This window comes from Microtus ochrogaster, chromosome 2, assembly GCF_000317375.1.
Source record: "Microtus ochrogaster isolate Prairie Vole_2 chromosome 2, MicOch1.0, whole genome shotgun sequence".
NCBI lineage: Eukaryota > Metazoa > Chordata > Mammalia > Rodentia > Cricetidae > Microtus > Microtus ochrogaster.
This window is the reverse complement of record NC_022010.1, coordinates 5332513-5346884: the sequence shown is the minus strand read 5'-3', so window position 1 is coordinate 5346884 and position 14372 is coordinate 5332513. Positions and strand designations below refer to the sequence as shown.

The following is a 14372-nucleotide window of genomic DNA, read 5'->3' as shown; positions in this document are numbered from 1 at the left end:
ATAATAAAATAAAAATAATAAAAATAAATTAAATTTTAAAAAAATTAAAGCGCTCTAGAGCCCTCAGAAACAGACGCAGGCGGATTTCTGCGAGGTTAAAGCCAACCTGATCCACACAGTAAGTAGACACAGCCCTAGTCTACAGAGCAAGTTTCAGAACAGCCAGAGTTGCACTTCTTTTATTTATGATTTATTACTGTTATTATTAGTAGTAGTAGTAGTATTTATTTTTGTTTGCTTATTTTTGAATTCTGAGACAGTCTCACTATGTAACTCTGGCTGTCCTAGAATTCACTATGTAGACCAGGCTGGCCTGAGGCTCAGATCTACCTACCTCTGCCTCCCTAGTGCTGGGATTAAAAGCATGCACCACCACGCCCTGACCCTTAAAGATTTATTGTTTTATTATGGGTATACACTGTGAATGTGTGAAGAGCCCGCAGGTCTCCACAGAGGCTACAAGAAGGGTCAGGTCTCCTGGAGCCAGACCCAGGAGCTGCTGGAGATGGGTGCTGGGAGCCAAACTCAAGTCCTCTGTAGGAGCAGTGTGCTCTTAACCACAGTCATCTTTCCAGTCCTTGTTGATGCTTCTGCGTCGGGGTCTCACTATGTAGACCAGGCTGGCCGCTAACCCAGAGATCCACCTGCTTCTGCCTCTTTAGGAAATACTACTTACACACACACACACACACAGCCTCAGTAGCCAGGGTTATAGGCATTCACCAACCCCTGGCTGCATGTTCTTTTTAATATTTCAATTTTATCCTTATTACTTGATGTGTTTGTCTGTATGCCTGCTACATGTGCGCCACCTACTTGCCAGGATGAAAATGGCAGTATCCCCTGGAACTGGAAGTACAGTGGGTGCTCAAAATGAAACCCAGGAATCTCTAACAAGAGTAGGAAATGCTCTTGACTGCTGAGCTAGCTCTCCAGCCCTATTTACCGTGAGTGTGTGTGTGTGTGTGTGTGTATGAGTGTATGTGCCCATGTGTGTGCCTGCCCCCCACACGTGCTTCCTAAGGGCTGAACACATATAACACTTAAGATCTGGGTGCCTTTCTTTCTTGAGATTCACCTTTTTTTTAATTTAAAGAAAAATGCAAATTTTATTTTTCTTTTATGTGAATGAGTATTTGGCTTGAATGTGTGTCCATGTAATACGTATGTACAGTGCTGTGGAGGCCAGAAGAGGGAGTCGGATCCTCTGGAACTGGAATTACAGTTGTGAGCTGCCATATGGGTGGTGGGAATTGAACCTGGGTCCTCCAGAAGAGCAGCAGTGCTCTTAACCGAGCCATCTCCCTAGTCCCTTGGGTACTTTTGTTTTCTTTTTTTGTTTTTTTGAGACAGGGTTTCTCTGTGTAGCCCTGGCTATCCTAGAACTTGCTTTGTAGACCAGACTAGCCTCAAACTCAGAGATCCGCCCACCTCTACCTCCCAAGTACTGGGATTAAAGGTGTGCACCACCACCACTAGGCTTCCTGGATGCTCTTCAAAGTGCAACTGAGCCTGTCTGATTTTCAAGGCTCATGGCCACTTCCATCACCTAGTCCAGGGAGCCTCCCTGACGACCATGGCACTTTAGGAGCCTTCTTGAGCCTCCCGAGGCCTCCAGTCACTCTATGGAGACACTCCTCTCTCTCACTTGAACCACAGCCTTACGAGGGAAGACCCTGCCCCTCAAAACCCACTATAACAACAGCTGAGTAAGAAGAGGCGGCCTCCTCAGGCCTCTGGAATGCCGCTCCCTGTGTCTGGTACACTCTTCCCTTTCTCTTCTCGACCTCCCACAACTGGTACCCACCCACCTTGCAGACTCAGCGTCACTCTCACACAGCTTCTGCTTCTCCAGAGTGTTGGTCCAATTCCCTATGACCACACTCTCCTGGTACCCTATACTTCATCCTAAATTTGTCTGTCTTCCTAATTATTTGCTTTCCCTGACAGACCACAAATTTTAGGGAAGTCACTGCGGGAATTCCTGGCAGAGGGAATGGGACACATAGGCACTCAATACGAGATGAATACAGATATCCCAATGGGTCGGAGTCTGAGTGAATGGGCAGAGGACCAAATAATACGGAGCGGTTGGACTACACTGGAGCTACCACAAGAGGGCAGTGCTCCACACCAAACTGCCAGGCTATGAGAAGCAGTTTTGTCTTAACTCAGGAGGGCAGACCACAGAGAAGAAGCCACACCCACACAGCCCCCCAAGAGCCCCAGGAATGATTCTAGGCAAGAAGAAACCACAAGTGCAGGCCCAGCACGTACCCAGCATGCCGATGCCCAGCATGAAGGCGTCCATTCCATAGGGCATGACTCGAGACCTGCCCCGGGCTGAGCCTGTAGGGGACATCACCTCCTTTGGCTGAGCTTTCTTGCATTCCACCTGCAATGAAGCCCAATGGTCAGCGCTTCCTGTTGGCTGGAGAGCCTCTTTATCACTGTTCCAGTTGTCATGATCCTGGAGTGTTTACGGTGTCTAAAGGACTTTACATGCACTAGTTTGTTCACTGAATGCTCACATCAAACATAAGAGGAACGTGTACTATGATTCCTATTTGACTTGCTTTTAGTTTTGTTTTGGTTTTTGGTTTTTTTGAGACAAGATTTCTCTGTAGCTTTGGGGCCTGTCCTGGAACTAGCTCTTGTAGACCAACCTGGCCTTGAACTCACAGAGATCCGCCTGCCTCTGCCTCCCAAGTGCTGAGATTAAAAGTGTGCACCACCAACACCCAGCGATTTACTTTTAGTTTTAATTAAATGCATTTATTTATTTGTTTTCTTATTTACTTATTTTGAGGCAGAGTCTTTTTTGTTGTTGTTGTTTTGTTTTGTTTTTTGAGACAGGGTTTCTCTGTGGCTTTGGAGCCTGTCCTGGAACTGGCTTTGAGGCAGAGTCTTATTGTGTAGCTCTGGCTAGCTTGCAACTTGCTATGTAGACCAGGCTGGCCTTGAACTTGTGAAAGTTCTCTCGCCCTTCTCCAGGAGTTGCAATTACAGACGCTGTCATCACACTGACTTCCTCTTTGCATCCTCAAGGGTACACGAGAACAGGTTCTCCTGACTCCCGGGAGAGCCCCAACCCTGCCCTGGCTCTGCTGACTCCCGGGAGAGCCTCACCCCTGTCCACTTTCAGGGCCCCAGAGGTGGAGTCCCCATCTCCAACCCCCAACCCCTGACCCCCGACCCCCATCCAGTCCCAGCTCACCATTTTGTTGTTGATTTCATGGAAGTGGATCTCGCAAACTTTCTCTACGATGTCCTCACTCTCGAACGTGACAAACCCGAACCCTAGAGGCGAGGGCAGGGTCAGAACCAGGGCTCATGGTCAACACCCAGCCCCATGCCACACATATACCACAGCTCATCTCTTGCGGGCAAGTGTCTGAGAGTTAATGAAAGGCTCTGCCCACAGCCTAAGAGCACCTCAACTACTGGCTGAGTCAAGGCTTCAAGGCCCAAATTACAGATGAACAAGCCAAGGCCCAGAGAGGTGAACTCACTTGTCCAAGGTCACACAGCCAAGTTAGAAAGGGTAGCACTGGGCCTGGAGGAACAGCTCAGTAGCTAAGTTCCCCCTACACTCCCATCGGGATGCTCACAACTGCCTGTAACTCCAGCAGGCCCTGAGGACACACACACATGGCATACACTTACACAGACACAACACACACACACACACACATAAATAAAATGAGTATTTTTTTTTAAATGGTAGAACCGCCATGAAAATACAATCATCCTGCCAGGTGGTGTTGGCACACACCTTCAATCCTAGTACTTGGGAGGCAGAGGTAGCAGATCTCACTGAGTTTGAAGCCAGCCTGGTCTACAAAGGGAGTTCCAGTACAGTCAGGGCTACACAGATAAACCCTGTCTCGAACAGACAGACAGACAGACAGACAGACAGAAAGGGGGAGGGAGGAAATACAGTCATCCTTTGGAATCAGAGGGCTAAGGATTCCAGCTGCCCGCCCTAAGCCCAAATCTATGCATGCTCAAGTCCTTTATACAGAATGCACATTTGCTTAGAATCCATGTTTGCCCTTCAGTGAACTTCCAATCCTACCTAGGGTTCTTCTACTGCCCAGCACAACGCAAGTTCTCCATGAATTCCGTTACTATGGTTCAAAGAATAGTGGCAAGAAAAACATCCGCACTCAGTACAGACGTAACAGGTTGGTGTGTGTGTCTAAGTGTATGCCGTGTGTGTGTGTGTAAGTGTATGCCGTGTGTGTAAGTGTATGCCGTGTGTAAGTGTATGCTGTGTGTGTAAGTGTATGCCGTGTGTGTATAAGTGTATGCCGTGTGTGTAAGTGTATGCCATGTGTGTGTGTAAGTGTATGCCGGTGTGTAAGTGTATGCTGTGTGTGTCTGTGCAAGTGTATGCCGTGTGTGTGTAAATGTATGCCGTGTGTGTGTCTGTGTAAGTGTATGCCGTGTGTGTATGTGTAAGTGTGTCGTGTGTGTGTTTTGTGTGTTTTGTGTGTGTGTGCGTGTTTTGTGTGTGTTTTTTGTGTGTGTGTTTTGTGTGTGCGTGTGTGTGCGTGTGTGTGTTTTGTGTGTGTGTATGTGTAAGTGTATGGCGTGTGTGCGTGTGTGCAGTGTGTGTGTTTTGTGTGTTTTGTGTGTGTGTTTTGTGTGTTTTGTGTGTGTGTGCGTGTGTGTTTTGTGTGTGTGTGTGTGTGCTGTGCTGAGGTCAGGACCAGGCTTCTGCATCTGTTAGCACCAGGCTATATTCTCAGCACTTTAGGTATTATTTGGGGGGGGCGGTGTCTTTTTAAACTGAGGTTGCTTGAACCCCAAAATGCAAAACTCCATAGAAATACAGAAATGACCTTATACCCAACACCGTTTTATCCTCCCTCAGCCGCACAAGCCCAAACCTTTCTACAGTGAACATGTAGGCGTCCGTGCAAACCCCCTCTCAGACACTCGGGCACTGACACACCAGGCACATCATACCCTTCACCATACCCACTACACACTCAGAGCCCACACTACTCTGCCCAAAGACGCTAAAAGCCCTGAAGCCACTGGGGAAACTGCCCCGCCACCTCTTCAGGGACTCCACCAAGGGCTGGGCTGAGCTTTCTCAAAAGGCAAGACTCTTGGGAGATCACCAGGCAGGACACAGCAGAGAGGCCTAGATGTGACCAGGTTCAGGACCAAGGGGACTCAGGGATCCAGGCTTGGCTTAGGGTAGAGGGCAGTGGTGGAGCAGACTGCCTGAGGCTAAAGAGTCAACCTGACCCAGGGGCAGCATGGCCTTGGCTCTGGTTACCAGGGACAAGGTAAGCCCAGGCAAGGAGCAGACACTGGCCAAAGCGGGGTACAGGGTACTGTCGGGGTGTCCTCAGCTCCTGGTGTGTGTCTGCAGTTGGCAAAGTTTCCGGTGCAGGAAAGAGGAGGACAAAAGCCTTCTGTGAGACCAGGCCCTGGAGAGGACTTGGATCCACAGGGATAGGATGTCAGGAGGCAACATGAAAGGGCAGCTGTGACCTGCAGCCCCCTGGCTGACCACACCCCCACCCCACCCCCAGCCCAGCCTGGGAAGGGGGAGGGGCCACACTCACCTCTGTGCCTGTTGGTGGTTTTGTCAAACATCAGCATGGCATCGTCCACCTGAAACACAGCCTGCTGTGTTAGACCCACAGACACCAGGGGCTCCCCAAACCTACACCCCTCTTGTCTCCTCCAGGCTTTATCTCCAGGGGACAGCATCCTAGACATCACAGCACAACAGAGTCAACTGTCAGATTCTCAACAGATCAGTCTTATATTTATTAGACTCCAAATGTATGCCTGACATTTGGCTTCGATCATCCCGACATGGCCTGCGCTGGCTCATCCCCACTGGAGAGCTAAAGGAAATGGGCTGGGAGAGGCCAAGATGCCTGTCCAAGGTCACACAGCAAGTCCTGCACCAAACCAGGGAGGAAAAGGCACAAAGTAGATACCAGAGAAAGAAATAAGGGGGAGCAAGATTATGAGGTGGGAAAACCAAAGCCTCTTCCCTTTTTGGAAAGGCCAGCAGCCAGACTCCTTCTGCTACCTCTGTTCTCTAATTGAGGTTTCCTTTAGCTAGAGGCTGCAATTAAAGCAAGCAGAGTTCACTGCCTGAGCTGCAGCCTTGCACTGGCTGGGGGAGGGGAAGAAGTGAGCGGGGAGGAGGGTCACCATCAGCTACCCTCTCCGGAACCCCAACAATAGCTGCTCACCTCTCCTCCCTCTGCCGGCACTGCAAGACTCCTAACGGCAGAGCAAAGTCCTGAGACTAGGCCTGGAGATACAGCCTAACCTCAGCCCGCTCCAGGGCTTCATCTGTCTTAAAAGAAGCCTCTCAGGCCTCATTAAAGCAGGAAGTGCAGCCCTAGAAGTAGGGTGGGCCTCCTTAGAGAACCCGGAAGCTCTTCTTAGGGGTCAATCTAGACCAAGCCTCTGGTTTTTCCCAGAGGGAAGCAAATCCCCACTGAACAAGGAGACAGTGGGAATTCTGGAGCAGCTCGGCAGCGAAAGGACAGCTTCCTGCGGCCGTCTCCACTCCCCTGTCGGTGACCACATTTGTAGGTCTAACCCCAGATTGGCAGTCAAGCTGACCTTGAGGCTCAGCACATCTCTCCCCCAGCTCAAGCACTGGAAAATGAAAACACGTGAGGATCTGACGGAAGCAGAAACTTTCAGTAGAGCAGGCATGAGTTGGCATCCCGGATACTGCCTGCTGGCTGGGCACCCCTGGCTTCCTATGGCTTTGATCCCTCAGTCTGTAAAATGGGTATTAGTAGATACTATTTCTTAGAGGCGTAAGACGTACAAGTACAAAGAATACTCAACTTCCAGTAGCTGGGGTTTGGGGTGCACTTGGTAAGTAGCAGCTGTTATTATCTTTATTATGGAGGGATTTGCCCACAGTCCCAACACAGGAAGATGACTCCAAGGTCCCACCGGGACAGCTGCATCAGTTATAATCGACATCACTATTCTACCGAGCATCTTGACTTGTGCTCAATTAATTATTTTTTTGAATGGATGAATGAATGAACAGAAAAAAACCGCCACACCCTTCCTCCTTAATCCTGCAGCTTTGAGTTTCTTGCCTGACCCACAAACCGATTCAGGTCAAATCCAGTCCTTCCGGTCCTCTTCCACCCAACCTTCCAAACTCAGTATCCTTGGTCTCCAACGCCCTTCAAACTGGGCTTAGCTGGACAGACCCCCATTGAGGCGGTGGGATTGAGGAGGCCCGGGTAGGCACCCTGAGGAAAGTGGCTGGGGGTCCAGGGTACCCCCACACCGGTGATGTCCCCCTCCTGGGGCTGGCTGAGGGGAGGGAGGCTACCAGCCCAGTGTCCTTAATAGGCTTTGGTCTCCATGGGAACCTGAGGGCAGGGGGGCTCCGGAGGGGGGAGGGGAGGCGACCGAGGCCTGCTGACCAGTGGGAGCCGCCAAGTTCGGCGGCGGCTAAGCCTGAGTGGCAGCCATGGCGGCTGACCATTGTTCCCCCCTCGGTGGCGGCCCCTCGATTCAGGCGGGGGGGGTGGCCCCCCAGCCGCAGGGCCCTTGGCATTCCCGACTGTCCCCCTCGCTCCCTGGCAGCCTATTCTCCAGCTCCCCCTGGCCTCCCCGGGCCGGTTTCACATGCCAACGCCGATTTAGGCCCGAACAAAAGACGCGGCCGCTGACGGCTTCTCCTGGGGCCCGGTTGCCATGGCAACGCCGGCCCCGGGGGCAGGCGGCCTCCAATCACAGCTGCTGGATCAGATTAGTGCGGGCTCTAATGCTCGGTGCTCAGACACAAAGACACCCCGCCGGAGTCGAGCCGGGCCTGCAGCTTCCCAGGAGCGCCCTTCCCTCTGGGGCCCAGGCTCTGCCTGCCCTGCATCTTGGACCCAGGTCCCTAAGGAGGCGCCTGGGCCAAGGCCTCTGGCCCCAACACATCAGCATCCTCTGGCCTGCAAGGGAATTAATTCACAGGCCATGATGAGAGCAAGGAACCCAACCTGGGTCCTATCTCACCTGAAACACTCGCGCAGGCGGCCTTTCTTCACCCCTGCACTTCAGACAGACTACTCTGACATTTCCCCCATGGAACCTTGAAGTTTCTAGGAATATACCTTTATTGTCTTAGAGGTACCACACCTCCTTTTCTAGGCCTACCTCTTCCAAAGCCCAGAAATGAAATCTCAAGCACCCAAGAGTGGAGAGCTAGTATCTACCTGAGCCAGAGCAGCCTTTAGGATGTTTTCTTCAGTTCCAATACCTAAGGGATCAGCAGTCATCCCCACCTCCCCACCTGGGTGAGCAGGGTACCCAATGCAATAAGGATTCTTATTTATTGCCGTCTTATCGTCCTTCCCAGGAAGGGGTGGGGGACAGAAGGTGCAGCTGCCTGTGGCCTGGACAGGTGCAAGCTCCCAGGAGGCCAAGGTGGGTGGGTGGACTGGATTGAACTGGCTATAGGAGCACCTCCTCCCTTGGGAGAGTGAAGAGAAGCAGGAGAAAAATACAGAGGAAGGGTGAAGAAAGAGACTACCATGCGGCTCCTTCTCCCGGAGAGGTCCAGAGTCTGCGGCCCACAGACGGGTAGGGAATCCAAACTATGACTTGGTCTGGCCTCACCTGCGGGAGGGCCAGGCCCTCCTTTGCCTGTTGCAGGACCTGGGATGACCTGACTGCCACCCCCCAACTGGCCTGATCTACTCTCTGGTGCCTTCCCAGCTCCCACAAAGCACCCCCGTGAAGACCTACCTTTCCAAACTGCTCAAAATACTGCTTCACGTCCTCTACGGTGGTGCTCACCGACAGCCCCCCCACAAAGATCTTCTTCGTTCGAGTGACCATCTGTTCGGGGAAGGAAAGAGAAAGTGGGCACCTGAGTCCTGTGGCCTACTGCCACCAGCAGGGGCTGGGGGGGGCCTGCCAGGATACCAGCTGACAAGCTCACTGTGGCCCCAGCTTCTCCAAGGCCCCCTTCCAAGCTCCCCCTTGGAGTCCTGCCTCTAGGCCTGTCATAAGCAGCTGTATACCCACACCCTGGCTGGCTTGAGTGTGCCTCCCTCCCTGGGGTCTGCGTATGGAAACGCTTTCCCTAAAGACCTATACAAGGAAGAGGGGTTTGCCAAGAGTCCAGACCCACTGCCTAGCACCAGTCATCCTGGGAGACACCAAAGCCACCACAGGGTGTCACCAAACTTAACATCGACATTTTCCTCACCCACCTTCCTCTCAACCTAACCTCCGGCAGCCCCGTGGCCCCAGTCCTGTTTTAGGAAGAACACATGGTCCTAATTACCCCAGGAGCGCATGGCTAATCCGAGGCCCCATCCTAACACTAAGGCACCTTCTGTCACCAAACTGCTTAATGGAATTAACCCAGTTCTGACCGTGTGCTCCCTGGTGTGGCTTCCTTCGAATACCTGCTCCATAATTGCTTTCAGACCCTCTGCTGGACCCTTTCCAGAGATGCCCCTTTCTGTCTTCTCAAACTTGCTTCTTTCCCTTTGCCCCAGCAGGAGCTGGCAACCTTGATGGAATTCAAGGTCCAGAATCTCAGAGCACCTTAGTTGCCACCAAGGGGGAAGAGACATCCGAGAGAAGGACCATCCAGTACTTGGACAATCTCAGCAAACTCAGGATGTCCAGATTCCCTGTACTGCACTTGGCCTTTCTTCCCATCCCCATAAGTCAACGGCTTAAAAACTAAGATTTGGTCAATGGCCATGACGTCAGAATCAAATCTAAGGTCCTTGCCCCACATCACAGGTTTTGAGTGCTTTTGCTCAACTGCTCAGAATTCTGCCCACCCCTCGCTCTAGAAGAAAACCCTTGAAAGGCGCTGATGCTCAAATTAAAACCAACAGGTGACAGACCTGGAGGGTCCTCCTCCCTTCCCTTCCAAAAGCACAACACACCTTAAACCAGGGACAGGAGGGTAACTCGAAGCCAGAGGCACATTCTCTCATCCAAGGCTAGAAGCCCACCCTGGTTCACCCCTCCAAGACTCAGAGTCTAGATCTATGAGGCTAGAATCACACCCAGGGTCCAAATTGCACTGGCTTCAAATACAGGACAATAACATGACTTCCTCTTTCCCAACACGCATCAGCCTATCTGCTGCCCACCCCAGTACACGGGTGGAAAGATACCTGTGTCTTCATTCTATACAAAACAGGCATCCTATCTCCTCACCCCAGCACCTTCCAGAAACACTCCAAACAGAGGTTCCAGGCTCATGTGGCACAGAAGTGAATGCTGGGAAAACCAGCATCCAGAATTGCCCAGGATAAAGAGCTTTCCCAGCACCGACCCCTCCCACATTCACACATATCTGCACACCTACCTTAGGCTGTGCTCGCCGAGGAAAGGCCACCTTGGGATCAATCTGTAAGAGACATGTAAGGGGACATATAAGGGGGCATAGAAGGGGTCTTGGGTATCGCATACAGTCTTAGATAGCCACACAGTCTCTAATTTCCAGGACACAGAAGAATAACCACAATAGCTTTGGGCAGGAAAACATGCTGAGTTCAAATCCCATGGGTTGCACTTTCTACCTATGACCCTGCCTTTAACTTCGAAGAGCGTCAAGGTCAAGCTTATCTGCTAAATGGACAAACTAATACCTATCACAAAAGGTCACCTGCAGATTACTTCAGAGAACGCACACCGAGCACGTGACACGGTGTCTAGCTCACAGAAAAAAAATAATAATTCAAGCCAAGCAAGTCCCACTTCACCAAGCATCAGACACACTGAAGCCTCCCCGAACCAACTCCACAGCGAAGGCAGCATCATGACCTACTACTGCCTTGGTGATGCATGTAATTCTGACTCTGCAAACAGAGGTTGTCAGCCTGAAGAAGACAAGACAGGAGAGTCCAGACTATCCAGGAATGGACTAAGTTCATTTTCCCCACTACTTCCACCTCTGACAAGTCCTCCACAAGACTGGACACCAACAGCTCCTGATAGTGCAGAGGCCTCAGGTGAGGCGGGCTGCAGTCTTTAGTGGTGCAAAAGGGCCCGGACTCAGACTTAGACACCTTGGGCTGCAGGCCAAACCTGTGATCTGGGAAGTGTCACCTGCCTCAGTTCCCTCATCTGCAAAGTGGGGACATTCACACCCACTCCTGCTGAGGGCAGCTGCAGGGGGTGGGGGCCAAATGAGATAAAGGGTAAAAGCGGCCCTCTGTGAACCTCCCTTCGGTGCACAAACAAAGGTGCCATTACCAGAAGGCCACCTTTGCCCTTGGCTGTGAACAAGAGAGGGAATGAACTCAGGATGCACCTGGGCACTACTCCTGGGTGCTCAAGCCATGCTGACAGACCGTAAGAAACAGAACACAACATCTGTGACCAAGACAGGACCTATGAGGCTTGGTCATGCCAATTTCTTGTCGCTCACATGGACAGACATCATTTAGAAGTTACCAGCCAATCACAGGCAAGATCTATCTTTTCCCAAAGTTACTTCCATTCAAAACTCGGCCTCATTCTAGACAACTGGCCCCAGCTTCCTGCATGGCATGAACCAGTAAGCAGAATTCTGCCAGCTCCCCTACTGGGATCTACCCAGAGACAGGTCTCAAAACCTACACGTGGGCACTGGCCCCTCCGCTAGCAAAGGTTCTGGGATCTCTAGAGAAAATCAAAACCACACACTGCCCATCTGAAGTTCTGCTTTCATACCTCTGCGGACATTCTCATCTTTTTGTTTCTCCCAGACACAGCCTCCCCAGCCAACTACCTCAATGCACAGACCGTGACTGAAAGACAGTACCCAGGCCATACCCCCCAGACCACCTGCATGCACCAAATCCCCAACACACACATACAAACACCACCTCCACTCTGACTCACGGTTGGCAACATAAATAAAACCCAACAAGTAAACAAAAGGTGAAAGTCAGCACCCAAAATAGACTGCTTTCCACCCCCTTCCCCAGCCCAGAGATGCTAAACACAGACAAAGCCCTTGCGGTTGCCAGTCTCCATCTCCTAAGGATACCCACCTCACAATCCACCCCGCTTCCCTTATCCATCTTGCACTCCTCCAGCCCCCAGCCCCAACCCCAGCACTCAGCTTCCTGACAGCAGCAGAAGCCACCAGTGCATTCTGAGGACAGGGGATGGTAGGAGAACAGGCAGCTTGATGGCAGATAATCACCAAAAACAATAGGCCACTGTCTCTCCTTTCCCAGCCTGGGTCACTAGGGCTGAGCCAAGAAGATCCTTTCAGAGTAGGCAAAGTCGAGGCCTGGCCTCATTTGCTCATTACTGTGAGCAGGAGGGGGAGCCGCTGGGAAGAGATAAGAGAGCTGGGGACAGACGGTAATTTAACAAATTCTTGGGCACAAACAGCTATTGTTGCAGGTAAACAGGAGCCAGTAACTGGCCCAAGCAGGGAGGCCCAGGGCTGGGAAAGAATGGGGGAGTGTGGAGAGAGGTCACACTGTCCCGGTCCCCTGGCAGACAGTCACCCCCCATCACCAAGTAAGCCTTCCTCTGATTTTCTCCTTTTCCTTGTGGAACCCCTGAGCTGGCCTCCACCAGCGCCCCCTGCAGGGTCCAAGACACTGGGGAGCAGCGAGAAAGAAGCAAAATGTTCCAGGAGTTTGAATGCCAAACAAGCAGCGTCTCCTAAGATCTAGTCTTCAGAAGGGCTTTTCTTTTTTCCATGCAAGCTAACTCCGTGCTCATAAATCCCCTGTAAAGGCAAAGAAGGGGCATGTCTTCTACACAAAGCCAGGAGCTCATTGACCAAAGTCCGGGAAGGAGGGAAGGAGAAAGGGAGGGGGCTCTGTGATGCTTTACCATTGGTCTGGGATGGAAAAGGGGGTGTCACAGAGTCAAACAGTAGTTAGATTTCAGAGAAGTCACCGTGGGTCACTGCAGCCCTGACTCACTCAGTCTGGGGTAGGAGAGGGACCTAGCTCGACCCCAAACCCTGAGGTATCAAGATTAGCACTCACAGGCAAAGGTAGTAGTTGCTACTTCCCTGACCAATTCCTGACTGGGTGTGTGTGGCATCTTATCCCAGGCCTGGCCTGGGATTTTTTTTTTTTTCCTTCCTCTGCCCCCAACTCTGACAAAGTTTCAGAGTATGACAGCTCTCGTTCTCAGAAAGCTCCCTTTCTCCTCCAGAGCCCTATCCAACTGTTCCCTGGAGAGAGTCCTGATTCGCTCTCCTCGGGCAACCTCCCACTCCCAAAGGACCCCCGAAACCCCGAGGGCCACTCACTGTTTTGGAGTCCAGCTCGTGCCGCGACTGCGCCAGCACTTTATCCACCCCCGCCTGGTCCATGAAAGTGACGAAGCCGAAACCCCTGCGCGGCGTAGTGAGGGAGAGGCAGATGGTTACAAGGGCAGCGAGTGGCCGCGGTGGAAGGGGCGAGCCCAGCGGGAAGGGGAGGTTTCAGAGACTCACCTGGATCTTTTGGTCAAGGGGTCCCGCATCACCAGACACTCCTTCACCTCCCCGAACTGGCCGAAGTATTCGCGCAGCCCTTCTGTAACCACACACCCGCCTTCGGACCAGCCCAGGCCCGGAGCCCTTCCCCCTCCTCTCCCGTCCTTTGCCCCCGGTGACCCCAGCGTGGCCATGCCGCCCCCGCGCCAAGCTGCCCGCGCGCTCTCTCCACTGCCGCCCCCCCACACCCCTGCACTCGCCGAGGGTTCCCGTGGAGCCTTCCTGGCGCCCACCGGGGCCTCGGGGAGGCAAGGGCCGGGCCGGGCTGGAGTGGGGGACCGCTCTGGTTGGGTTCCCGCCGCTCAGGGAGCCGCCTTACAAAAGTTTGAGCCGCAGGTGCGAGCGGAGTTGGAGCTGCCGCTGGCGGGTCCCGGGGGCCCAGCCCGCCCCCACGATGCCCCTTGAACCCCCCCTCAACTGCTCCCCAACCTAGCCGGGCCGTGCGCGCTCGCCAAGCGTGCTGCGCTCTCGGGGTCCCCGGGGCGGGGCGCGGAAGAGGGCACGAGGGCGCCCGGGGTCAGCAGGGCGCAGGGCCGGGCAGGGGGGTCCGGGGCTGGGGCGCCGCAAGGGGTGCAGGGTGGCGGTGCGGGGCCGGCGGGTGCTCCCCGGGCTGGCTCACCCTGCGTGGTCTGCCAACTGAGTCCTCCGATGAACATCTTGCTGCGGGAGGAGCAGAGACACAAAGGGCCCGCGTGAGCGCCGGGCGCCAGGGAGCAGGGGGCGCGGGCTCGGGCCCCGGGGAGGCCCCGGCCCGACCCGGATCGGCCATGTTGGCGGGGCCGGGGAGGACGTGGGCTGGGCAGGCCGGGCCGGGCCGGGCCGGACCGTACCAGGGGTCGTGCGGCGAGTCCGGGGAGGCGAGGCCGGGCTGGGGCGCGTCAGTCTCCATCGGGAG

At 53.3% G+C, this 14372-nt stretch overlaps 1 protein-coding gene across 4 annotated transcripts in view; it reads right to left on the bottom strand.

Moving 5' to 3' along the window:
• Window positions 1-14366, bottom strand: part of Msi1 (musashi RNA binding protein 1) — a 27066-nt gene extending 12700 nt beyond the window's left edge. For all 4 annotated transcript variants that reach the window (XM_005344308.1, XM_026785987.1, XM_026785993.1 and 1 more), the window contains exons 1-9: window positions 14308-14366; window positions 14097-14137; window positions 13436-13517; window positions 13250-13334; window positions 10349-10390; window positions 8758-8850; window positions 5586-5634; window positions 3218-3300; window positions 2278-2395 (exon numbers count right to left, since the gene is read on the bottom strand). In XM_005344308.1, coding sequence (XP_005344365.1) covers window positions 2278-2395; window positions 3218-3300; window positions 5586-5634; window positions 8758-8850; window positions 10349-10390; window positions 13250-13334; window positions 13436-13517; window positions 14097-14137; window positions 14308-14366 — 652 coding nt within the window. The remainder of the gene's footprint in view (window positions 1-2277; window positions 2396-3217; window positions 3301-5585; window positions 5635-8757; window positions 8851-10348; window positions 10391-13249; window positions 13335-13435; window positions 13518-14096; window positions 14138-14307) is intronic.
• Between the last annotated feature and the right edge of the window lie 6 nt (window positions 14367-14372).